We start from the raw sequence: 25,630 nt of genomic DNA on the forward strand, positions 1-25,630 counted from the left end.
GGAAAAAGGAATAAAAGTTACGCCCCGCCAATCAGAAAGAAATACGATAATCTATCAAAATTGTTAATAAAATAGCTATGTAGGGAAGCCAAAACACTAAATCTTTATGTTGGACATTTTACTATACTTCACCAAATAATGTATTATCACAGGCATCGACTTCGTGAAAATTAACGATCCTGAGGCGGCGCAGCGCTTTAACGTCCTCCACACTCCCGCCCTCGTCTACTTCAGGAAAAAAATTCCTCTAGTCTACGACGGTGAATAAAAATGCAAACCTACTTCAATATGATGTTCATAACTATTTGAATAAATTCATGATCCAAGTGTTGACACTAATGTTGCCAAGATGGAAACATGCCATAAAACAGTTACTTCTCATAGCCTTGGTGGACATAATCACCCACTGCTTCTTGTTAACTTGTGATGGCTGCAGACTCTTAGCTCGCTGGGGTCGGCGAAATCATTTCGGCCGTCTGAGATTTGCTCGACGCGGTGGCGTAGGATGGCAACATTTCATGATATTTTGCGTTTGTGAATGCTTATATAAAACGCAATTTGAAAATCATTATCACTATCTATATCAAAATATATAATTTTGGTATAAATGCCCTCACAACAAACGTGAACTGTTGAACATCATATCTGTAGACAGCATCTTCGACCAACAATATTTAGTCAATTGTGAAGCAATCGAAAAATAAAAGGCAAACACTGGGACTGTAACATAGCAAATGTAATAGTTAAAGCTTTATAACTTTTGAGTGAATATCTTATACATTATTGACGGAATTGTGTCACCAGGAGACCTGCTGGACGAGGACAAAGTGTGCGCCTGGCTCACGTCTCAAGAAGCTTTCGAAATTAAAGATGAGATTGAAGAAGTCAACCGCAAGATGCTGGAGAAATTGCTCGGGGAGAACGATTTTGTTGCTGTCTATTTTTGTGAGTTACTTCTAAATTGCATGGTTGCAAAAACTTCAGCATTGTTGTTAGCTTAAGACTGACTTTGTCGGCGATTCGCATGCACAAGCTGATATAGAACTGGGCGAATTCTCTCATTCCGTAGGGATAAACCGTCTAATTTTCTGTTTATTTTTGCGTTTTCATTAGCTCCGAAAAGTGTTTGCTTTCTTGGTTACTCGATGCCCCATACATCTTATAAGTAGGAATTAGTTCCAATATTGATTAAATATTAATCAGATTTATTTAAAACGTATACGCGTTTTAATACATATTTACAAACAATATAATTTTAATTTACTACATATTTACAATACAACATAAAATAAAAATACATACTTTATATATGCAACATAATTTTCAACTTTCCTGTTCCTATGTCCGCCGCAGATCAGAACGATTGCTTCCGGTGCGATGAGGTGCTGGCGCAGCTCGAGAACATCGACGACGATGCGGACTCCCTGGACATCACCTTCGTCAAGATCCGCGACACAAGATACGCTAAGAAGTACGGGCTCACCAAACTGCCTGCGCTCGCATACTTCCGTAAACGCTTCCCCAGCATATACAGAGGTCTGGTAATGATCTCCTTCAGTTATTTTTGTGATGAGCTATTAATTATTGATTCATAATTGCAGTGGATGATTGATTATATTGTCTATAATTGAATTTTTACATATTTTCGGTTGAACTTAGTTCTTTCGTCCCTTCAATCAAATTCTACTAACTGTTTATAGCTAATCGTCGATGAAGATCTAAATATATTACTTGTCTTCTTTCTACATTATAACCATTCGGTTTTCAACATAATTAGTTAATTAAAATAATGGTTTTACGTTAAATTCTTTCGGTGAAAGCATTAGCTTTTGCTCTAAATTTTGCAGATGGTAATTGTTTGCTTACAAGTCACATGTGATACAGGCAGAACAAAAAATGATCAAGCGATCAGTTATATCATGTAACAGAGAACCTAATGGTAGAGCAAGACGTTCTCGAGTGATTGTTCATTTGAATGTTACAGGTGACCTGATGGCAGAACAAGAGGTGCTCGAGTGGCTGCAGAAGAATCGGTTCCGACATCCTGAACTGAACTTGTTCATGTACGCCACGGTGGCTATCACCATCATGTTCATCATGTACACCCTCTTCCTCATGTTCTGCTTCAGACCATCTCACGCCAAGACTGCATGACGACTTTTTTTCTCGCCTTTAGAGTTGCTTCTGTGCAGTTTCGTATCGTTTATATTCCCAAGTACGGACATTAGGTTTAGGAAAAATTACTAAATACTAGGTTTCACACATGTGGATATTCGACACAATAAAATAATCATTAAAATTACACCATATGCTTCTGTACAGTGAATAGATATTATCAGTCAGATTGAGCAAAATTAGAACAGTGTTTATATTTTAAAAATTTTTTATCTTCTTTTCTCTTAAAATCCGATTACGGTCCTCTGCTGCTATGAATTATTCACCCTGCTATGAATTGGAAAAAACATAGGTGCACGAGACAAATGACTACATGACTACATTTATCTTCAGTCCTACTTATCAAATTAGAGATAGTATTTATCTATGAAATACTAAACGTGCGCTTGTAATTCATCAAGCCGTAAAAACTTGCGGCTTCATATCAATGATTTTCTCGCCCATCATAGAAGTTACGTCTGGCTGGTTGAGTTTCTTTCGCTCACCATTTAATTTGATAAATTTCCTATCGTCCAAATTATTATTAGACGATAAAACTGATGTTCAAGTGGTTGCAGATGATGCTCAGCAAAGAAATATTTCTTTACTTTTGATCACTCGATTATTATCTGCCGTTCGTCTATCGTTGTGGGTTTCTCGCATAACTTTCTTCGCTTCCCTGAATGCAGCTGTATTTATACAAAATACCTACGACTTCCATCAATTGAGCTGACGTCCTACCTGTGGCCGGATGAAACTACGAGCAGCTACGGTCACTGCCTCGGCCTAGAATTATGTTAACTATGTTTAATTACGACCCTTCTGAGCGAATTATCACCAAAAACCCACCACCTCCATTTGCGATAGTTTCTTTTCTGTACTGTGTAGACATTAAGACTCATGCTCATGACTATAGACATGTAACAACATTTGTATCGAGATGTAGCAAGTGCATATGTTGAAATAAACATTTTTGTAATCATGTTTCTTTTTTGCTATCATTGTAAATGTAATTGACTATGAAAACTAGGGTTTGGACGTCATAGTTTCTAGCTACGTAATAACACGCATTGCGTTAAAAATGCTAGAATTCGTTTCAAGCTAAAGCAGTAGTGTTACTAATCTAAAATAACGCTAGACATACAAAATTAATATACTATTCAACAACGTAGGTTTGGAACGTAGAATCGTTCCACTGTTTGTGCCACCAATAAAAGCTATACGAAAAGTCATATCCTTTGTTGGCGGAATGCTGCCCTCTACTACAAGGTTTGTTCCGGTAAGAATATTTTCACGGACGCAATGGTCGGCCACACGACACCGCCACTCTTTCTTTCGTTACTCCGCCTATTACCGCTATGCTAACATTAGTGAAGACGTTAATTAGAGTAAATTACGTCAACCGAATAGTGGTTATGCGTTAATATAAATGAGCTTCATATATAAATTGAATGTGTTACAACTGTGTATTATGATAATTCATTGATAATAGCATTAATAGGATGTGAGAACTCGGCAAACAACGACTAATTGTTTCAATAGTAGGAGTTAGTTCTTTTAATCTGCATCAGTCAGTTATTTGCAGTGAATTCGGTTCAGCAGTGAATTGGATTTGATTGGCCAAATATTTAGCTCATTTTCATTATGCAATCCTGCAAACTTTAATTGCGTTTATTTGAACAAAAACATATTGATTCAGTTTACTAACATGGAACTCAAACACTTGTGTAAATAGTTAATAAATAATGAAATTCAATCTACTCGCGCAAACCAGGAAGACTGAGTCACCTTCTATATTCTCTGTGATCTCTTGAATGCAGTGAAAATTTGTGGAAATCCAAGCCAATATATGAAGTCCTCGTAAGGGTGAACAAAGAAGCACTCATACAAAGAAAAACTTAGAGCAAAATAGCGAGAAGAAAGGAGACCTCCGGACAAGAGACAAGCTCGATAGCTTGATTGAAGGGCTCTCGGGTTTCAGTTCCTTAGTGCATCCAAGAATCAATATTTGCCCTAAAAGCTCGCAAGTAAACACAGGCTCTTCCTCAGCAAAACGATGTAGCGTCAAATCCCACACCGCTTTTCCGCGCTCCGAGCTCACCCTGCAGCGGATATTAAACGCCGAACTTGGCTCTTGACGCGCAAGTGGTGAGCGGGAACGCTTTGCCGTACTGCAATTATTGTGACGCTTTAAGGGCAGGTCATTTTAGTGCCTGCAATATATTCACAAACTTCTCTACTATAGGGTCAGCTGGAAACGTTTTAAGGAAGCCAAACGCGCTCTCAGCATCAGTCGGTCAGTGGAGCTCCTCGATTGAAGACATCTGCGCCGCTCTGAACCTCAGCGAGTCACTGCGCCTGGTCACGTGGAAGTCTCTTGACTCGGTGTCGTTTAGCATGTGCACATTTTACCTGCGTACCTAAACACCTCGTCAGCAATGTTCGAGATTCGTATCACCATGAATGAAACAATTTGTTTCTTGCATTGACTAAGTGACACGAAAAATTAACACAACATTCAGACGTTCTCACATCAAACCTCGTTGAATATAATTAAAATCAGAATAAATGAAAAATTTATTCGTGTTGAGTTGACTCTTATGCTTTCCTTATGAATCCTCGATTGATGTTTGCCTATTCTATAAAAACGAAGAGTTTAAGAATTTGTGCCTATTCGCATGGCTTGCTAACGTACATTTTCGCTCTACGTTTGTCTAGTAAATTTATGCAAGCATCGAGATTTTTCGAGGACTAGAAATCCTGAAAATGCATTGTCATTTGTGAATAAATGAAACACATCGCTCAGCGCTCAAACTACTGAAATTTAGGCAAAGAATTTGAAGAATAAAGAGTTTATTAAATTGACAAAGGTATCGGACTTATTAGATATGATTGGCGGGAAAAATCTGGCGCCCACGCGCTCGGTTGCGGATTTCAAGTTTGACGTTGAGCGCGGACTGCCGACGTTCTACCCCACGCCCTACGTCCATATTATTCGATGGAGCAAAATCTGGGGCTGCTTGCCCGTTTCCTATGATAAAGTCACCAGCAAGTGGGCGACATCGAGGAGCCTGATTTTATGGTGTTTCTGCGCTATTGGCTTCAACATACCAACATTCTACGACTGCATCAAAACTTCGGTGTTGAATGAGAAAGACCTCACCTTGTATGTCATGATTTTGATCGTAGGAGTGATGAGCATCACTGCGGTATCAACGCACTCACTTTCGATTCTTCACCGTAACAAGTGGGTTGGATTTCTTAACAGCTGGATGCTATTTGAAAAGAAATTCCCAACTATTTCCAAAGGCGTTCATTCGACGAAAGTAATGTTGCCCTTGTGCTTCTACTGCTGCTCGTATGTCTTGTTCTTCGTTGTGAACGTGCTGAACGAGCTTCGCTTCAACATTAGAAACAACGACGGTGTGGGTAGGATGTTGTCTTTGATATATGTTTATGTCATCTATAGTTTCACGCTCTCAACTCCAATTCTGTGGGTCGTAATGAACTCAAAAATTATTTCTCTGTGTCTGCACCAAATTCGAAGCCAGCTTGACCACATCGTCGAATGTACGAATTTCAGCGCGTGCTGTGACAACACCGCCCGCAAATACATGGTTACCGGAGACATCAGGCGACTTCAGGACGCTGTTCTGGATATCGTGAAGCTGATCAAACGTTTCAAGGCAATAATGGGTCCTCTGATGCTGGTTATTATTCCTCATCATATTATTTCGCTGATTTGCTTCCTCTACTGGACCATCGTTTCCATGCTCGACTATTCCGACTGGTACTTCCCCTTGAGCTTTGGACTTCTTTCTCTTCAGGCCATCGCCCCAATCTTCATCGGCGCCATCTACAGCGAGGAGGTCGAGAACAAAGTAAGCCTGAAAACTTCCCGAGAAAACAATGACTGTGCAAAATAACAAAGAATGATACTCAAAGACTTAATGAATTACATAATCAAACAAAAGATTTTTGCTAAAGTCATCAAATTACAAGAATTTAAAAATCATTCCAATCCTAATTTTCCTTCCGACAATCGACCATGCATGAGTGACTCAGGCGGCACGAACGCTCTATGTTTGCTTTCAATTACTTTCGCCGGCCGACGCGCGGCTTCCAGGCCAGTCGTTCTTCACTGATGCGATCTGAAGGCGACAAGACAACGGGGCTTTGGCAGCTTGTTAAAAGCATCGCGACGATATGACCTATTACTTTAACGTCCCGCCATTATTGAACAGTCTGCATTTGAAGGTTATGACTCAAGGATAAAAAAATTTATTTGAACAACATATTTCTTGCGGCTTAGTTCATAGTAAAGTTATTTAACTTGAGCACTGAAATTACATTAGAAATCTACCAGGCATTCGATAATTTTCAAGATTAATATTGACCCGCGGACAAAAAAATTATAAATTAATATACGAATATATAATCACTTATGAACAATTTTCCAGATTGGTTGCGTTTAGAGCGTAAATCACGGTTTCCTGTTTCATCATATACGGTCACTGTGGTCAAATATCGCACAAGTAATTATAAAGGAAAACTAACAAATTTTCAAATGATTGAATATCATTGGATTAATTGTATTTCTTAGAGCGATATCATATTCATGATTTAATGCCGAACAGAGAGTGAAATTTTCATCTCTAGACAGCAACTTAATTTCCGATGCTCACTGAAGTTCTATTTGATTTTAAAAAAATTAACAATTTATTTTAATCACTAACAATTTATATCTAAAATCTTAAAATCTTGTGGCTTAAAGTACAAATGCTGCCTATTTCAATATTTCAAAACGCCGTTATCTTATAGCAAAATGGTTCTTTATATGCTCCACCAAGTTAGTAATACTTCCACGTAGGAGCTACCCATCATGGAGTTACGATAGCAACCAGAAGCTAATGACACCGCAAACATTAGTGAGACATGATTGGCAATAGAATCAGTGGTTGGACAAGATTCCAAAATTATTTTTTCGAATGAATGTAAAAACCGTGTAGAGTGATAAGTGTCTGATCATTTCTGGTCGATTGGTCTTTTCCTAACCACTGCTCACCTTAAATATATTGTTTGATGTGTGTGTTGAAATTTATCATATATAACACAAACACGGGACGTGAAGAGGTATTATTTAGGGTGTCTTACCCACTGAAGGGTTAAGGTTGCAAAATTTATATTAACAACAATTAATTGCCCGATACAAAATATTTATTCTCCTCGTCCAATCACTGTTTACCGAACGTCTTTTACAGTAGTATTACAAATTGGCTATTCGAATGTTGACGACTGGCCTCAGATGTCCTAGGCAGTACCTTTATTTCAATTAATTAACGACCGTATTTTTTTCATTTTGGATTTTTATCTCATATTTTTTCGGGCTACTATATGTAATCCTGTTAATATATTCAGATAATCTTTAATCTCCATAATTAGTTAATCTTGAGATAGCGAATACCAAACAATTTCTGCTGATGTAGATACCTCCAAACAGAAAATTTAATCTACAGAAACTTTGAGTTTATTCACCTAAAATCCAATATTCGCCCATCTTGAAAAAAGCTAGAATGTCTCAAAATTTGTCTAATTTTTGCCCATTCCGTTATTGCAATCACTTTTTTACCTCATCCGATTACTCTTCGTCCGTGATATCCATCAGCTGAAACTTAGGAGACCGACCAGCGTATCAGCAAAAACGTCAAAGCGAGCTGTAAAATTTGGTTCTAGACTAAAACCATCCACGAATATGGCTCTAATAAATAACCGTGTACATATATTTGATAAACCATTCATGTAAATAGCTCTAATAAATCATCCATGTACATGCTATAATAATTAATAGCATGGGGAATAATATATAATAAAGATATAGATTTTTGCGTGTCGTCTGAGTCACTGGCGACGTCAAAATTAAGTTTTGATGCACGAGCACAAACCAATTATCCAGATTCTAGCCGCAGACGTGGAGTGCACCGAGAACATTTCTTTGGAGTGCAGATCTTAGAGCATTGACGAGATAGTGTTTTTGACGACTCCTCATGAATGGTGGCGGAATTTTTGGACCCAAAATTAAACAAAATTTGTGTTTTCAATAATTAACCGTTAACATAGTGTAAAAATTTCAGGATAATCAATCTACGAATCGACAAATTTTCGATCAAGAAGTGTTGTTTAAATTTTTTTATTGTAAATCAACTGAGATATCGATCGCTTTATCGTTTAAAAATGCCAATGAAGCCAATAAAAAGATTCATAGCTGGCGCGTTTCACGCTTGAGTGCTCCCGCTGTCGAGACTATAGGACGGATTTAAGCGGACAACGATGCCAACAATCACTTGCATCTAGCGGATTTGAATTTACAACCAATGAGCTTTCGGGAACTAGGGCGTCTTCCCGTCACCCTCTCGCGAAACGAGAGCTGTAAAATATGAAATTCACCGCGTGGATGGAGAATCAGAGAGCCAGGAAATGGGTCCTGTAGTCCTGAACTGCGGAATAACTCATTTTATTCAGACAAGACTGCCAGCGCGGCCCAGTTTGAACGACGTGGCTTCACGAACATATCTAATCGGTCGCACCATCAGTTAAAGTCTTGTGACGGTAACGGCTTAACTTACTAAGTGACGCGTCTCTGATGCTGGTCTTTTTTAAATGAAGTTCACGGATATTTTGCGTCGATCTCTTTTTTTCTGCTCGCAAGTTAACTTCTGCGTCTATCTCGAGCGTGAGCTAATAACTTCTTGCCCGACGTCGAGACCATATTTCATTGGTTATTCTTGTGTACGGGCAAGAAGAAGCTGCGGTAACTTCTTGTCTTGGGGAGAATTGGGTCACTGTTTGTTTGTGAGGTTTCGAGAATTACATCTTTGGATTGATGCGTTAAAAACAGATGGATCTTGTAGGCGATAGAAGCTTTTTCAGCGCTTGATTTACGATAATGACATGTTGAGGAGATCGGAGTTTGGGCCGGTCGGTCTAGGGGTCCGGGAACGAGTTTTGCAGCGGACGTACGGCTCATTGGGGACCACTGGGTGCACTCGAGGTGTCAATGGTCGTCATAAATTATGGAACAATGACAAAAGAATTATGGAGAATAAAATAAATGTCATAAGAATGCTACGAAGATTTACTGACTACAAGTTTGTAAAATCAGTTTGAAGAGATGAATGGAACATTTGCCAGCACATGTTTCAGATCTATGTTCGAAACATTTGCTAAATCAAAATTTAATAGGACAACGTTCATTATATTAATTAGTGAACATTGTTTCAGTAACTATGATTTTTCATGAGTTCTTCAATTTCAACAAAAATATATCAATGAAACACAAATCACTGTTATTTTAGTAATTTTTAATTAAATAAAATAAATATTGATAAGTTTTTTATTATACTAACTTATGTATAAAGTTTTTATTGCAACACCACAGAAACGCTCTTTGGTCGAGCCGCTGATCATGCTGAAGGGCGCTATGAGCAACGAAGCTGCCACGCACAAGGTATGATCTTGGTCCAATTAAAGTATATTAGAATAGAATAGAAGTGTCGGCGTTGGAGAAATAGGCCCATGGCCTGTTGCCGATTCTTGAACTTTTCGTGACTTGATTCACAAGGGATCCTGCCTTTGGAACCCGATCTTTCCTTAGCTGACGATTGATTGAGATATGCTTTAGATATGCGGGCCTCTTTCGCAGCTGTTAGAGCTACCCTCCACGTGAAAAGAAGTTTAATAAATAAATCGCATTTCATATATGCCTTTTAGCCGCACATTTCTTAATCTTTTATTTTCTATAAGTTTATTTAGAATATTGTTGCGTTTGTTCGCTTGCCTGACGCAGTTGGTATACAAAAGCATTTAGTACATAAAGTTATTCAACGGTAGATCCGCAACATCTATTGTGTCAGGATGATGCCTGATATAAAATTTCTTGTTAGTGATGGAATCATGAGACACCGTAATATGAATAGAAATGTAACTTGGCTCAAACTTGATAAAAATACAAATTTATTTTTAAAATAACATTAAATTCCCTTTTAATTTTTTAGCTGGAATGAAATAGGTTGTTTTTTTTTTGTCTGATGAGAATTTCATTGGACCTATCTGTATTTAACATTAAGAAAGAATAAAAAATATTATACAACAGCCGGAAAGAGGATTAAAGTGTTGGATTTTTAATCTCAGCAATAATTGAACCCGGCTAATTGCAACGTCATCTATAATATATTCGCAATTTAATAAAAAATAAATACATAATTAAAAACACTATTTATCTGAGCTCTGAGTTACTGTGTTAAGGGTACGATAATTTAAAAAGAATCCTGGTAAAGTTGGACTGTCTATTAGGAGAAGACATTAAACACTTGGCGAGTTTATGACTCACGCATCATAATTTAGAACCAAAGTATCAGTTCCCTTCATAATTATCCACTGAGACTGGAAAACTTGAAACCATCGGGACAGAAGTTACTGCCACGATTCCCCACCCTAATGCACTCCTCGCCATCGTTCCCCAAGTCCGACAAAGGCCAAGAAGAAAATCTTCCCACCTTCATTTCTCCTTTAACAACAATGATACTAAAAACCCTGTCGTCAGCACGCCAGCCAGCGGAGAATATTGACGCCAGGCTCCGTTGTCGGTCGACTTCTTAGTTCAAAATGCAAATCAGAAGAAGCTGTTCTGAAATTCCTAGCATTTTGTGAGACTTGGTACTGTGAGAGAAGCGTGGGAGTTAATGACATGATTATTCTTCTCGTAGTTCATTGCTTTGTTCCAGCACTTTATACCGTAGTAACAACGATCTGGGTCAGGGCTGAACTCGTGTAATGATGGTTTGCCAGTGACGACAGTAACATCTTCGAGGCCAGATTTTGGCCACAGATTTATGTTAACGACAAACGGAGTAACCCGTCTCTGCTGGTGAAAATTGTGTAACTATGTCCACTTTTAAAAAAATAACTCAGTACTCACTGCATGTGAATGACAGAAAGCGCATTTTCTCGTTGACGAAAACGTGAAATCACGGACGGACAGACAGACAGACAGACGGACATGGCGAGCACAATAGTGCATTTTTTCCATAAATGAGAAAATGCGCTAAAAATGCCCATGAGAGACTCAGCACTGCCAAATACGCATCGGCAACGTGGCAGATCCAATTTTGGTTTCACTGGTATACCAGGATATTTAATATTTTCTACGGCTTCTAACGGTAGGACTGATATAACCACAAGGCCACAAAATATTCTCTCGTGAAATAAATTCTTTTGTAGGAATGAGTATTTTCAACTCTTGAAAAAACTTTTCAAATATTAGGAAGTGATCCCCTGTTGCTGCCGTATATATATTGACTGAGATTTTGCTGTTAACAACTATTATAATAATTTTGAAATCAATTAACTTGAAATGGAATATAAGGATAGGATAACATGGGGCAACGGGACCACTGCGGGTCATGGGCCTATAGCGGATTTCCCGCTAAGTATGTCAGATATTGGTCCGTGCGCTCTACCGCCAGTCGACAATTTCACTGGGCTGAAGTGTACGGCTCTACGTTTTGCTAAGAGTTTGCGTTGATAAATTACTCGCCAATAACTGTTTTAGCCCAGATAAAAGTTTTTTGCAGTCGTAAAAAAATTGTTTTCAATTACTCTATATGAAACTTTTGAAAGTACTGTGAATTATATTTTGAAATTATTATTTACGGGGATAATTTCGAGATCAAGTTTAGACTATTAGCTTTTAAACTAAAATGTTGACACGATATAAATTGAAATGATACCTAGTGGGGCAACGGGCCCACGCGTGTCACGGAGCATAGCGCCCATTGGGGGCTCAATACCCCTCTGTGAAGTCTTGTGTTATACATCTTTAAATTTGTCTCAATGAGCGCTTCAAAACAATGACTAGCTCTCTGAATTACAAATTACATTTCATATTGTATGATTTTTTTTATTTGCCGCCTCAAGGCGGCAGGTTTTAGTTTCTAATTCTGCGTACTTATGACCTCTTATCTCTCTTTCACCCTTACAACAATATGCGCAACTATAAAAGGAAGACCAAATACCCAACTATTCTTAAACTGAACTTTAGAATGTTTTGGAGGAAATTATGAATGACAAATTACCAAGAGTTAAAATTGCCAAGTAAACGTTGCGACGGCCCAAAGACGGCAAGATAAAGCAACCTGGAATTCTTTGTTTAGGTACGATAACTACATCCTTGGCTGAAATCAGGATCAAGTACGACGAATTCCCTGCACATAATATCTGGATTTTGGATGAAACTGGAACGAAGTTTTTTTTTTGTCAAGTAAATATATTTTTTCTAGTCAAGGATACATTTTTTCATGTCAATGATGAATTTTTATGGCATGGATATAATTTTAAAGTCAAGGATATAGATTTTTATGTGAAGGAAATATTTTTTTCAAGTTATATAATTTTTCTAGTTGTTAATAAATGAGTGAATGTACTAATATTTTTTATTACATTTTTCCTATTTTAAACTGTAAGGTGTTGTTTCATCATCTTTAAAACAAAAAAAAAACATGCAATTGAGGTAGAGGGACTAGGGGTGGACGCCTTGCCCCATGCCCATGGGCCCATTGCCCCAGGAGTGGGGCAATGGGCCCATTTTGACACTTTTTACAATATAGTCTTTCACTAGAAATTGAATAACTCTATAGCCTTCTAATTCACATCATACATTCCTCATTAGTGGCAACTTTAAACAAAACAATGAACTACATCGTATCAATTAAAACTTTATCAAAATTTTAGTTTAAAAAAAGGGATGGGCGCGCTGCCACATGTTACCCTATAGAAAGAGATGTTCAATACCTGCCTTTGAAAAATATATAATTTAACTCCGGGTTTTGGAATTAAAATAATTTTTTCAACAAAGTCGTAATCAAGTTTATGTCAGTTGAATTTAAGTTCTTAAAATCCAACCCAGTATTACAATGAAACATGTTTACTCCACTAAAACGTTGTCATTCGCTTGGATAATCTAATATATTTTTATCCAAACTCGTAACCAAACCGTTTCCACGATACGCTTCGTGTGGGAATAATATACAACTGGGAATTAATTTTTTTAAGTTGTAAATAAGAAAATTTTGCATCATATCTTGAAAGAAGAGTTGATTGGAGAGCTCTTCGTTCTATCCAAATGTGAGTTTGAACGGTTTATTAGGAGGTAATATGATTTAAATATTAAAGAGATTGTCGCGCCGCCCGGGCAACGCCGAGCTAACCACCTAATTAAAAATGAAAGAAAAACTAACTTCAAATGTAATTTAAGTTTTTCTTAAATTCGCAAGCAAATTTTTATACTTAAATCTAATTCTAGTGATACCTTGGGATTCGACACTCAAATTTTTAAATCTTATTTCATATCTTTTTGACACGTACTATTGTGGATACGCGTTTACCCTTTGTTGTATTTATAGTGAAGGATTTCTTACCCGTAGTTAATATTATTGTTGTCGGGAATTTGATTGTCTCTATCGAGTTCCAACAATTTGGAGACAAATTTGATTGCGACATAGTTTATGCGGTAGTAATGTTTTTATCCGATCATTTACAAAAACTTTCATACATACGAGTCCGATAACCCTTGTTAACGAGTTTTCTTGGTTTCGCAGATGACAACCTTGATCGATCACGTGGACAGGCTGGACGCTCAAGTTGAGGGGCAAGGATTCTTTACGCTCAACAAAGGGATGGCGACCACGGTGAGCAACCAGTGCAGCATAACGACAAACTCGAGTCTTTTTTGGGGGCGGACTTGTGAACGAGTTGCGCGGCTTTAATCTAAGTAATAAGTAATGCGCGCAATAACTTGTTTATTCATTACGTCCCGTGAAAGAAAAATTTACATGATATCGAACGTGTAACGAAGCTCAATTAAAATGTTGTCCTCACTCATGACGTCCCAATCATAGACATTGAGGTGTATTGTATAATTATCATACGCTCGTTTCTTATGAGGAGCTGCTAAACGTACGGCGTATAAAACGTACACGAACCTGAACGAAGTTTGTGTGGTGTAGAGTGAATACATTCCTGACTGCAATTATGACTCACACGATGGATAATAGTTAACAATTTAATTCAGCATTAGATCCTACAAATCATATCGCAATTACTGTATTAGAACTGGGAATTGAGTCTCCAAAAACACTTTTTATTTGTTCTTACTTCTCAGGTTATACTGTTGTTAATTACAGAGCTATAAATTGTAGATCCACTCGGAAAGCGTGAAATCGTACTCAACAAAATGGGCACGATATTTAAAGGATCGACTTCGCCATCTTCTACAACAAGATATTCAAGGACGGTCACGTTTTGCTAGTGGTATTCATACTTCATTTCATTGATGCAGGTTGTGAACACGGTGGTGACGTACCTTGTGGTTCTCATCCAGTTCTACGGAGGCTCCAGCTAATCAGCGTTCAACCAACGACAGCAATCTTCAACTCTCCAGCCAAGCCTTTTCCTCACTGAACAATGCTAACATTCGCCTTTCTTGGATGACAACGAAACTGTTAACCACTTGTGGAAACGCTATTTAGAGCACGACTTTAAACGACATTCTCAACTATTAAGATCATTGTTCCCATTATCAGACGCTAGTAAAAAAACGATTATTACTTAACAGGCATGGCCGTAGTCTTTAGGTTAGCTAGACGGGTAGGCCAATCCATTGGTGGTCCTGAAACTTTAGTATAAAAAAATATTCATGACTTGTGTATGAAAAATCAAGATAATAGTAAACCGTAGTGTTCGAACAAAGGGTTCAATAGCATTTGCCAACTTATCACTCTGTACAAAAATTAGCGAGCCTGACCCAGCCAAAATAGTTGATTTCGTAACAACAATTTCCGAGATCATACGAGGCTACAATACAATACCTAGAACTCGTCTTCTAGTATTACGTCTCGGAATGACGGATGCGCTTGTTCCAAGAGTGGCACCTTTACTCTCGTGTCCGCGACAAATGCATCTCAAAATAATTCGTCCACTTCAAGGTAGGGGGTATATATATGTAGAACAAATGTATGCAACAGCAAGCTTTTCATATAATGTAGAATAGAATAGCCATTCGAATAGCGGGAGTATGACTGAGATGGAGTCTTAGCATTTTGTAGCATGATTCAGCATACTTTGCTTTCAATTGTTATATGATACTTTTTCTAAGTCGAATACATAGGTCAGCTTGTCCCTTCAACACTATAACTAATCTACTCGGTGATTCCAACATTCAGTATGTGTAATTTGGTACAAAATTATCAATTCCTCTAAAATTTCGAAATTTCAACTGAAAAATGATTCCTAGTAGCGTTATAAATCTCAGGATAATGTCATAAGGATAAATGAGAAACGTATTTTTTTTTCCTTTACTGCAGCCGAGGCGCCGCTTACTGCAAAGAAAGAAACATAACATTACTTCATGTATCAAATATCAATTTTCGCCAGCAAGGCTGGAAATCAGTTGAAATAAAACACGATTAGTGAATGAATGAAAACTATCAAGAAATAATGATGGGCAATTCAACACCATGTTAACAAAAGAAGAGGGAAGAATCGAAACAAATTATTCAAATTAGGTAATGTTTCAGGAAAAGAAGAAGCATACATAATGAAACAGAATGATTTTATTATTGTCGATAAAAATTTTGTGATAATATTCGTTTTTGTGAAAAAGGTCGAATTTAAATCATAAATAACGCCATCCTGAAAGAGGCGACATTTTAAAGGATATTCAAGCCGGGAATCTGCTTCGTATTTCATGAAACAAACCAATTAAAAACAAATATTTCAGAGAATAATAAAATGGCATTTAGAAGTCGGGCAAAAAAAGGAACGCCTGTGGAAAACATGGCCATAAAAAAAACTCCAGTAAATGAATGAATTGACCACGTACCTTCTTGGTGGCAGAGGCGAGCTTGGCCTTGGCAGTACCTCTGGCCTTCTTCATCCTGTTCTTGCGTTCCTTGCGCTGCTTGCGGGCCACTTTCTTGACCTCAATTAACCCGGCCTGCCAGCGGGGTAAATCATTTTAGTTTCTCACAAAACAGAGTGACATTAAAAATATACAAGGTAATCTCACATTCACACATCACATTCAGCAATTTATGTAAAGTCAACTATGGTTTTACGCCTAAAGGCTCCTTTCAATAGAGATTCACAATTTCACATTGACACTTGCTTGGCGTAGTTAATGCGCACAAACGTTATTTCACAGCATAAGATTTAATCAGAGTGGAAAATATTCACCGTTTCATTCAACAACTTCAGAAATTGTATGAAATTCAAACTGTTGCGATTAGGTAAGCAAATCACAAACAACATAGCATTAGCAGCGTTGACAAAAAAAAACTACCATTATTAGCAAAAAGAAATACTGGGTTCGGCGAAATTCATTATTACGAAATAGGTATATAAGATCCGATTTCATACTCTCCCTTGAGCTTACAGCCAGCTAGTCACTGCCAATATTGAATTAAAAAATATAGTTCACCAAATCAGTCACTAACTTAATGAAAACTATAGTTTTCAAATAACCTAGCCGTGTAAAAGCGGTATGCAATTGGCACCTAGGAAACACTGAACTCACTCGGACAAGGCGGTATTTGGGTTCAAATCTCTTGGCATATCCCAATGAATCGTAAATTACAGCAAAACCTGTAGTTCTGCCACCACCGAATTTAGTGTGGAACCCAAATGGGAAAACTGTGTCCTTTGATGCCTTGTACATTCTGGCAAGTTTGTCACGGATCTCCGTCTTGGCAACAACACGGCGTCCAGGGTGGAGCACGTCCACAACCTGCATTAAAAAACAAAACTTGCAAATGTTTCTCATACATATATATCGCGTCAACAAAGTAAATTTATTCCAAACATCAACGAAAAATAAAACCTTTCAACTACGTCACAAGAAGGCATCGCCCATCTCAACTTTCTAAAAATATAAACTCTACTGGGATTAAAATTACAATATGACCAATGTACAAAATAAAATCATCATGCATATTCATCACTTAGACCAATTAAAATGGAATCAAGCAGCAAGAGCATTATATTAATTAATTCAATATATTGCTTAGTGCAGTTCATTTTTACTCCCTCACCATTTGTTTCCTGCACAGCAGGCGGTTGGTCATGAATTTCCGGGTACGAATGGTAGCCTTGGTGCGGGCCTGCACATAAAAAATACGATGTAAATATAGATTCACAAGAGATAACTAATTATTTTCATTTGTTGATAGAGGGCTAAGACACAACGTGTAACATCCAAGTGAAAATATATAGCTAAAATAAAAGCCTTCACTTTTTGATTGATGAACCTTCCCATCAGGATGCTGGCATGCAAAATGTTTAGCAAACAATAAAAACTTAGGAACATAAAAATTTATTTACAATTAACAACTAGGAGGCTGATTATCAGGCAAGTTATTAATCAATAGTAAATCTGAGCATCTTGCAAGTTTTGGTTTCTACCATGATGTGGCAAGATTGATGAAATGCCACACTTCATCAATAATGAAGGGTTTTCATTAAATGTTGAAAATACTTGGCATGAATAGAATATTTATTTACTGGCATTAGATGAGTTGAAGTCAGGTGAAAAAAAATACAACAATCCTGGATCTAACAATCCTTTTACTTTGCAGTCGACTTTGATATTAGTTCCTCAAATAATTATTTTTTTAATTTCAAACAATCTGCTGTCCAAAATAGGTACCTACTGTCAACTGGGGTGACTTTGGCCACACCTACAAGGCTACAACAGAGACAAATGGCAGCAAAACAAAATAATAAGCATTATGCAAAGTGACTGAGGTGACTTTGGCCACCAGGGTGACTTTGGCCAACATTCATTATTTTGTTTTGCTGCCATTCGTCCCTGTTGTAGGTGTGGCCATAGTCGCCCCCAGTGGCCTAAGTCACCCCAGTTGACAGCAACCTAAGTCAATCTACTCCATCATAGAACTTGAAACCCTATATGTTCTGGGGTTCGGATATATTTGACCTTAGGCAAAAATCACCAATGAATTGGACAAAAACCAAGCAACTGAGCAATTTCACCTATTCCTATGGCTCTTCCCAATTCCTTTAGTGAAAAAAAACTATTTTCACCAGTAATTTTTTTAAATCACCTTTGAAAATCTATCATGCATTGGAATCATCACAAAACTAAATTTCAACATTTGTTTTTAGTACTTTTTGCAAGTCTATTTGCATTTACCTAACTAAAGTTTATCGTTTGCCACCATACAGCAATAGAAGCACAATGAGCCTCGAGATATCAACAATATCAAACATGTGTCCCTTTGGAGATGCAACATTTATGCCATTCAAATTCCCTATCTTGCATTGCTCACTGCTATGTTGTCATCACTAAAACTGCATATATAATATCAGAACCCATCTTGCTGAGTTTGGTAACTGTGTTGCTAATATCAAAGTTTGGGCCCAACGTGTTGCCAGGTCTATTGAAGAATTATCACCAGAACAGCATAAACCTTGAAGATTTGTTTTTTGACAAAAATACATGTAAATAGTTTATTAATACAAACTGTGTTGGCAAGATCTGAAGAAAACCAATTTTGAAGCTGACGTGTTACCAAGTAACTTTAAATATTCACCTAATCATTGCACCCTGGGTCAGAGCCTAAACTAGAAAATTGGACAGAAGCCACCAGTCCATTGAACAAGAACACCCAAGAGTGGAAAATTTTACCCATTCCCATGGCCTTTTCCCAATTTCTTGAGTGAAAAACAAACAGCAGCCTATTTACTTCACAATTTTCATGGAATCCCCTGTGAAATAATTGTTCATACCTGCCATTTCTTAGTAAATTCAGAATGGGATTCCTGATGGAGTCAGAACTACAATTTGTGGGGTTGATGAGCACATGTTGACTATAAATCTCTTTTGATCAGAATAGATAGATCTGGTTCAGTTTTGTTGTTTCTGTTGTTTTAGCAGAGTTGAAATTGTTATTATGGTTCACACCCGTTGCTGTGAATGAGATGAAAATGTCTGTACTTACAGGTGAAATGCAGTCAATTTCACCTATTTTTATTGCCCTAGCATAAAGCCATAACCTCTCATGAAAATAAAATGATGCTTTCTACCACAATTTTGGAGAAATTCAGACAAATATTCCAAATTTTTCAGCCACTCGAGAGCTGTGGCAACATCAGCATTAACAGTATCAAGGGCCTTGCTCAAGCACCTTGATGCCCTCCAGACCCCGGCCCCTCCTCCATATGCCTTTTCTTCTTCAGTTTATCTAGCTCATCCAACAAAGCCTTCCCTTCTGGGGTTTTCTAGGCTTTTGCATTCTGCTCTCTCTCTTCTGTCAAATAATTATTGTAGGCTGTTTTGGCACTGCCAGCTGCAAGCAGCATCTTCTTGGTGATGATCATCTTGTCCAGGCCACCAACTTGTGCAACATGATCAACCACAGCATGCAGGGCAACCAATGTTTGCTCTTTCATGTTGTGTCATGATTTCCTTGTTGAACAAAAACCCTCTTTCAACTGTGGCTTGGCCACGAGACAGGAGCATGAGCATCTGCACTACATTCCAGAGCTTCTTGTAGGTGCATTCTGACAGAATGGCATGCCAAAGTGTCCAGTCAATCAGAAGTTGATAATGCTTGAAACAGTGTGTTCATTTTACTACAATGTTGTGATTCGTCTCTAAAGTTGCACATCTCACCACATAACACCATCCAAATCTGTGTTAGAGAATCTCTTGTCATTAACAAGCAAAGTGAGACAGTTTGTCAACAGTGTCAATACAACAGTACAATTACTAAATTGAATCCATTATACCATTCATATGTACTTCTGTCATTCCCAAAATTTAACTTCAAGTGTTGTAAAACCTTCACCAGCTTGATAATGAAAATTGCATTTTTGAAACGTCGTTATCTATTAAAATGTCATTCAGAAACCTGCTTTTCGATCTCCCGGCTCCAGCTAGAAATATGGTTTGAATCATTGAAAAGACTAACAAGAAGATTGTAAATAAAAAGCATGCTCTGGTCTTCAATCAAACTTGCATAAAAGAGAAACTTCTGCCAAACTACACCAATATATATGTATGTATTTCAATGTTCAATGTTTCAATGTTCAATTTCAATGTTCAATGGAATGTATTTCAATGTTGGTATGATAACATTAGTTTCATGCTGGTCAGGGTTGGCAATGATTAAATCAAAATGATTAAATCATGTGATTAAATCACTTGATTTTTTTATAAAAAAATCATGATTTTTTTGATTTTTTCGATTTTTTTATTTTTTTGATTTTTTCATATATTTAAATATATTGAGCGGCAGTCTTTAATTTATATTGAGGTATTGTTATTCATGGCTTAGTATAAATGTACTATGAATGACAAATTGGTACATAAACTTGTTGCCTTTAGTGTGTATTAGGTTCCAATAAATTGAATGTTTTTGGTACAGAGGCATCAAGTGTACAATACATTGTACATAGCTAGCAGCTTAGCTAATTCTTATAAGGCTACCTATAAGTAGTCTTTAACTATTTGACTATTTGTTATATATTGATTACAATATACACTTTAAATGTGTTAGCTAGCTTATACAGGGTGGGGCAGAACTGATTGAACAGTTTTGAGGCAAAATAAAAGAGTAATGGAGGTACATAAAGAAGAAAGTTTTTTTTCCTCAAGATTATCATAACATACCATTTAAAATACTTATGTTTTGAAAACAATATCAGGAAGATGGGGTTTGTTAGCTGCATCACACTGTTGGGGTCGTTTTCGGAAGTTTTCTATAGCACGTTCACACATATGGCGAGGTAATGTTGGCCATTATTGAAGGCAATAAGAGCCCTTTTTAGCCATCCATTATGATCCATATACTGTTATTGTTAGTAGGCTAATTGCAACATAAAAAATAACACTTCAGAAAGACAAAAAAGTTGAAAAAATCAAAAAAATCAAATAAATCAATAAAATCATGAAAAAATAAAAAAAAATCATTGATTTTCGATTTTTTTGATTTTTTTAAAAAAATCAAAAAAATCGCCAACCCTGATGCTGGTAAATAGCTAAATATTCAATGCACCGATATCAACCATTTTTAAACGTTGAAATAAGGTTATTCTATGTCCTTTCTAGTTTTGGTCAGATTTTGATGTTGATCGGACATTTAATATTGGTTGTTCAGCATTTCAACTGGAAATCAGCATCAAATGAACATTTAAAAATAAATGTTCAACGTGCCAATATTGATATTGTTTCAACGTTGAAATAAGGTTGTTTTATATCAGTTCTAATTTTGGTCAGATTTTTATGTTGATTGGACATTTAATTTTGGCTGTTCAGCATTTCAACCTGATATCAACCAATAATCAACATTGTTTCAATGTCAGATACCTGCTGCTTTGAAAGTGAGAACTTGCAGTGCACTTGCCTTCTAGACTGCAAGCTGTTTTTTTTTTTTCATTGCGGTCCTGGCCATGTAACCAACATCAACCTTAACAAGGGAAATCAAAATGCCTTTTGTTGCACGACTCTCCATGACCTAAAATGAAACCCAATGACTTTCTCCAAGCTTGGAAAATGAAAAATCAAATTCCATGACTTTCCAGGTTTTCCATAACTGGTACGCACCCTGCCTACTGTAATGGGTTAAAATGGTTGTTTCAGAGAACATTTTTGGAAAATACAGGTCAAAATAGGCCCATAGGGATGGGTGAAACAGGCCAGATACACAGGTGTTTTTGTCCAGTTCACAGGTGGCTTCTGGCCAATTTTCCACTTTAGGACAGTAGTGGCAAACCAGAGATTTTTTAGAATCAGTTCATTATTAATTTCTCCTTTATTCAAAATTTAGATCAATATTTTGTGAATGATAATGCTGGTCTCCAAGATAGGGTAAACACGGTATATTCCGACACATTAAAGACGCATCGAGAAATGAAAAACTATAAAAAATACCCATATGCGTTACTCAAGTTCTGTTTGCTTTACGTGACTCAAAACAACAACAATGAAATGTCACAAAGTGTTGCCATATTTATCTAAAAGCCTTCAGAATGCAAACCTACCAAATCCCTATATTCCGACGCTGCGTGTGACTAAATTCAGCACGTTGCAAGACGAATTCCGGCCGCACTTCAAACTCTACTAATACGTAATTCAGACATCCTTGTGTTCAAATTCCGATCGCTGTGCAAGCTGTATTGGAATACAACACGGCTTTGTATTAGAACACTATTGAATATTGAAAACTACTTAATTAGGCTTTAAATTAACAGCTATTAAGCTTTTAATAAAGAAAATTTTAATTTTTGCACACAGCTTGGGACGAGCTGTGTGTGTCCAAATCAAGTTGTGTGGTAATTAGTTTTTATGTGTCGAAATCCGTTTCTGAACTCAATCATCTATTAATTTATTTACCACTTGAAATCAGCAAATACAAGTATACTTAAAGGATTCCTAATATATTCACAGACATTTTTAAAAGTTTCAAACCATAATATTCTTTCTACACAAACAGTTTATCACTATTTGGTAGAGCAAGGTCAACTAGGGTAAACGCGGTATATTCCAACATCGTAGGTAATTCCGTCACCTCTCCAGCTTTTCCTTTATATTAAGCTTTGTTTTAGTTCCATGCATTCATTGATGATTGAAATGGTGACGTCATACATTTGCAGCAAGCTATACAGGATAATGACGTAACTATGATACAATATTACCATGAAAATGTGTGTCGAAATACTGCAAAAACACTAGGTCTTGGCCATCTAGTAGGAAAATATTGAGATCCAAAGAGAGACAATGCATGCCACGTGGTGAGATCATCGAAAAATGTGTCAAATTTGACAGTTGACATGGCTCTACCAAATAGTGAATAACTGTTTTTACAGGAAGAATATTATGGTTTGAGACTTTTAAATACGTCTGTGAATATATTAGGAATCCTTTAAGTATACTTGTATTCGCTGATTTCAAGTCGTAAATAAATTAATAGATGATTAAGTTGAGAGATGGATTTAGACACATGAAAACTAATTCCGACACAACTTGAATTGGACACACACAGATCGTTCAAAGCTTTGTACAAAAATTGAAATTTGCTTAATTAAAAGCTAATAGCTGTTAATTAAAACGTAATTAAGTAGAGTTCAATATTCGTTAGTGTTCTAATTCAAAGCCGTGTTGTATCCCAATACAGCTCACACAGCAAACGGAATTCAAACACGTGGATGTCAGCAATACGTACCAGTTAAATTTGAAGCGCTGATGCAATACGACTCAGTACTCACCACGTGTCGAATATTGCCACACAAAGTGACGGAATATAGGGATTTGGTAGGTTTCCATTCTAAAGGCTTTTTAATAAATATGACAACATTTCGTGACGTTTCATCGTTGCTGACGCATAGTGAAGTGTTTTGAGAGTCATGTGAAGGCAACAGAACTTACGTAACATATACGTTTTTTTTATAGTTTTTCTTTTCTCGATGCGTCCTTAATGTGTCGGAATATACCACGTTTACCCTATCAACTTTGACGCATTTTTCGATGATCTCACTGGGTGGCATGCACAGTCTCTCTTTGGATCTCAACATTTTCCCTCCAGACAGCCCAAACCTAGTGTTTTGGCAATAGTTTGACATGCAAAGGTATGACGTCACTATTTCAACCATCAATAAATGCGTGAAACTAAGACAAACATGGTGACAAACCAGAGATTTTTTAGAATCAATTCATTTTTAATTTCCTCATTTACTCAAGACTTAAACCAATTTCTTATGTAAGGTAATGCTGGTATCCATGATACTTTACTGGTCTACTTATAGGACTCAAAAATGAACTTGAGGGAGAGTCTAAAAAACTCTCTGCTTTGCCACTATGAAGACAAAGCTCAATATATGTCGGAATTACCCACGATGTCTGAATATACCGCGTTTACCCTACTTTGCTGGTCCAATCTCTGCTTTGCCACCATGTTGGGACCTGCAGAATCCAGCAGCAGCATGAATAAACAAAATGACATTCCTTAAATTAACTCTTGCAATTGATATTGATGGCAGACATTGTGTCAAACAGTCAAAGTGAAGACTATTTTCAGACTCATCCTCAACTCTCAAGTCTCAAGTTTGTACTTATTTGAGTCCTAGGCTATCAAGTTGACCAGTAAAGTATCATGGATGCCAGGATTATCAAACATAAGTAGGTATGGGCACAAACCATGGATGGATCACAATGACAACAACTGAACAAAGCATCCAAAATGCATACAGGCAGTTTTTGCTTCATCGCATGGTAGGCATTTAGTTTTATTTATAAGTTCACCCAACTGGTATGGGCTAGCTTAATTTGATTGGGTTTTTATTTGGAAATGAACAAAAATACTTGAATAAGCATGACACCATCTTGTTTTCAAGAACTTTCTAAGTTTCTTTTGTCTATTTGCTAGGTACTTGGTTGGCAGGGATTCTACAGAGTGCCACTTTGGGCTAGAAATAAACTCTGATTTTGTATTTAGCCATTAATGAAAGATGTGGGGAATCAAGCCAACAGTTGTTTGAGCATGTGAGTTACATATATTTAGTTGTCAACACTTCAACAGTTCCAGTTATTCAGGAATTAGGATTTGATTTTGGGCACTCCTTGGGCCGAGCGGCCACACTTCATAGCTAAAGAATTCACGAGAACTCCACAATACGCGCATAAATAAACATTCGATTGCACTATAACAAAAAATTTGATTTAACCTGCAGCAAGTATTAAATATGAACACAAATATACCTACCATATTTAAATATTTTACGTTTCACTCCGCTCACTGCAATTCACACCACCATAACAACAAAAGACTAAGCAGCGTGCGGCGGGTAAATGGTTCACCATTTTCAATCTACAGCGCACCAATGCAAACTACTTCCATGAACGGGTGAATGCAAATTTCTCTCTAAATTTGAAATTAAATCCCATTTTGATAAGGGATTACGTATACTTCTCACGATGAAGAATAAAATTTATAATTTTAAAAGTGTGCATTTTGTTCTGTCATCATTGTATGCCAATTGGGCTTGATATATTGATTACATTTTAATTAGTGGTACCGAGACCTGTTATGAACATCAATTATCAACTAAAGATATTCGTAACTTCCTTCCTCTTTTTCATGAAAATACAGTAAAATTCATTGAGCAATAAAGCTATACTGACCCAGTGAGCGGGTCAGAATAAATAAGGTTTGCACGCGCTCTACATATATATATATTTTATTCAAAGGGTATGGGGGCGAAATTACCGCTAATGGGAGATGAGCATGTAAAACCATTTATTTAAGTCCATGCTTATTGGAAAGATAGAGCGTTCCCATGCTATAGCCCTCGCTAACGTTCACGCTTTTTTGACCGATTCGACACTTTTTGACCGATTCGACACTTCAGCGAA

The 25,630-nt window shown here is 37.0% G+C and overlaps 3 protein-coding genes across 9 annotated transcripts in view; 2 read left to right on the top strand and 1 right to left on the bottom strand.

The window, feature by feature from the left end:
- Positions 1 to 3,101, top strand: part of LOC108674456 — a 39,720-nt gene extending 36,619 nt beyond the window's left edge. For all 7 annotated transcript variants that reach the window (XM_018162440.2, XM_018162456.2, XM_018162448.2 and 4 more), the window contains 4 exons: positions 153 to 260; positions 805 to 945; positions 1,354 to 1,536; positions 1,985 to 3,101. In XM_018162440.2, coding sequence (XP_018017929.1) covers positions 153 to 260; positions 805 to 945; positions 1,354 to 1,536; positions 1,985 to 2,154 — 602 coding nt within the window. In that variant the 3' untranslated portion in view covers positions 2,155 to 3,101. The remainder of the gene's footprint in view (positions 1 to 152; positions 261 to 804; positions 946 to 1,353; positions 1,537 to 1,984) is intronic.
- A 2,382-nt stretch (positions 3,102 to 5,483) lies between these two features.
- LOC108674202 lies at positions 5,484 to 15,525 on the top strand. Its single transcript, XM_018162132.2, has 4 exons — positions 5,484 to 6,035; positions 9,590 to 9,658; positions 13,806 to 13,895; positions 14,546 to 15,525. The coding sequence occupies exons 1-4, from the start codon at positions 5,484 to 5,486 to the stop codon at positions 14,606 to 14,608; spliced, it is 774 nt and encodes a 257-aa protein (XP_018017621.2). The 3' UTR covers positions 14,609 to 15,525.
- Positions 15,419 to 25,062, bottom strand: LOC108674209 (40S ribosomal protein S24). Its single transcript, XM_018162143.2, has 5 exons — positions 24,981 to 25,062; positions 17,295 to 17,363; positions 16,781 to 16,990; positions 16,088 to 16,201; positions 15,419 to 15,584 (listed from the first exon to the last, which is right to left on the bottom strand). The coding sequence occupies exons 1-5, from the start codon at positions 24,981 to 24,983 to the stop codon at positions 15,582 to 15,584; spliced, it is 399 nt and encodes a 132-aa protein (XP_018017632.1). The 5' UTR covers positions 24,984 to 25,062; the 3' UTR covers positions 15,419 to 15,581.
- Positions 25,063 to 25,630: the final 568 nt, after the last annotated feature.

Source organism: Hyalella azteca, unplaced genomic scaffold, assembly GCF_000764305.2.
Source record: "Hyalella azteca isolate HAZT.00-mixed unplaced genomic scaffold, Hazt_2.0.2 contig10021, whole genome shotgun sequence".
Taxonomy (NCBI): domain Eukaryota; kingdom Metazoa; phylum Arthropoda; class Malacostraca; order Amphipoda; family Hyalellidae; genus Hyalella; species Hyalella azteca.

Coding starts and splice junctions, on each gene's coding strand:
- LOC108674202 (XM_018162132.2), top strand. CDS start 5,484: ATGTTGCCCTTGTGCTTCTACTGCTGCTCGTATGTCTTGTTCTTCGTT. Junction 9,659..13,805: donor ACGAAGCTGCCACGCACAAG/GTATGATCTTGG, acceptor TTGGTTTCGCAG/ATGACAACCTTGATCGATCA. Junction 13,896..14,545: donor ACAAAGGGATGGCGACCACG/GTGAGCAACCAG, acceptor TCATTGATGCAG/GTTGTGAACACGGTGGTGAC.
- LOC108674209 (XM_018162143.2), bottom strand. Junction 16,991..17,294: donor TGCTGTGCAGGAAACAAATG/GTGAGGGAGTAA, acceptor TTTTTAATGCAG/GTTGTGGACGTGCTCCACCC. Junction 16,202..16,780: donor CCAAATACCGCCTTGTCCGA/GTGAGTTCAGTG, acceptor CCCCGCTGGCAG/GCCGGGTTAATTGAGGTCAA.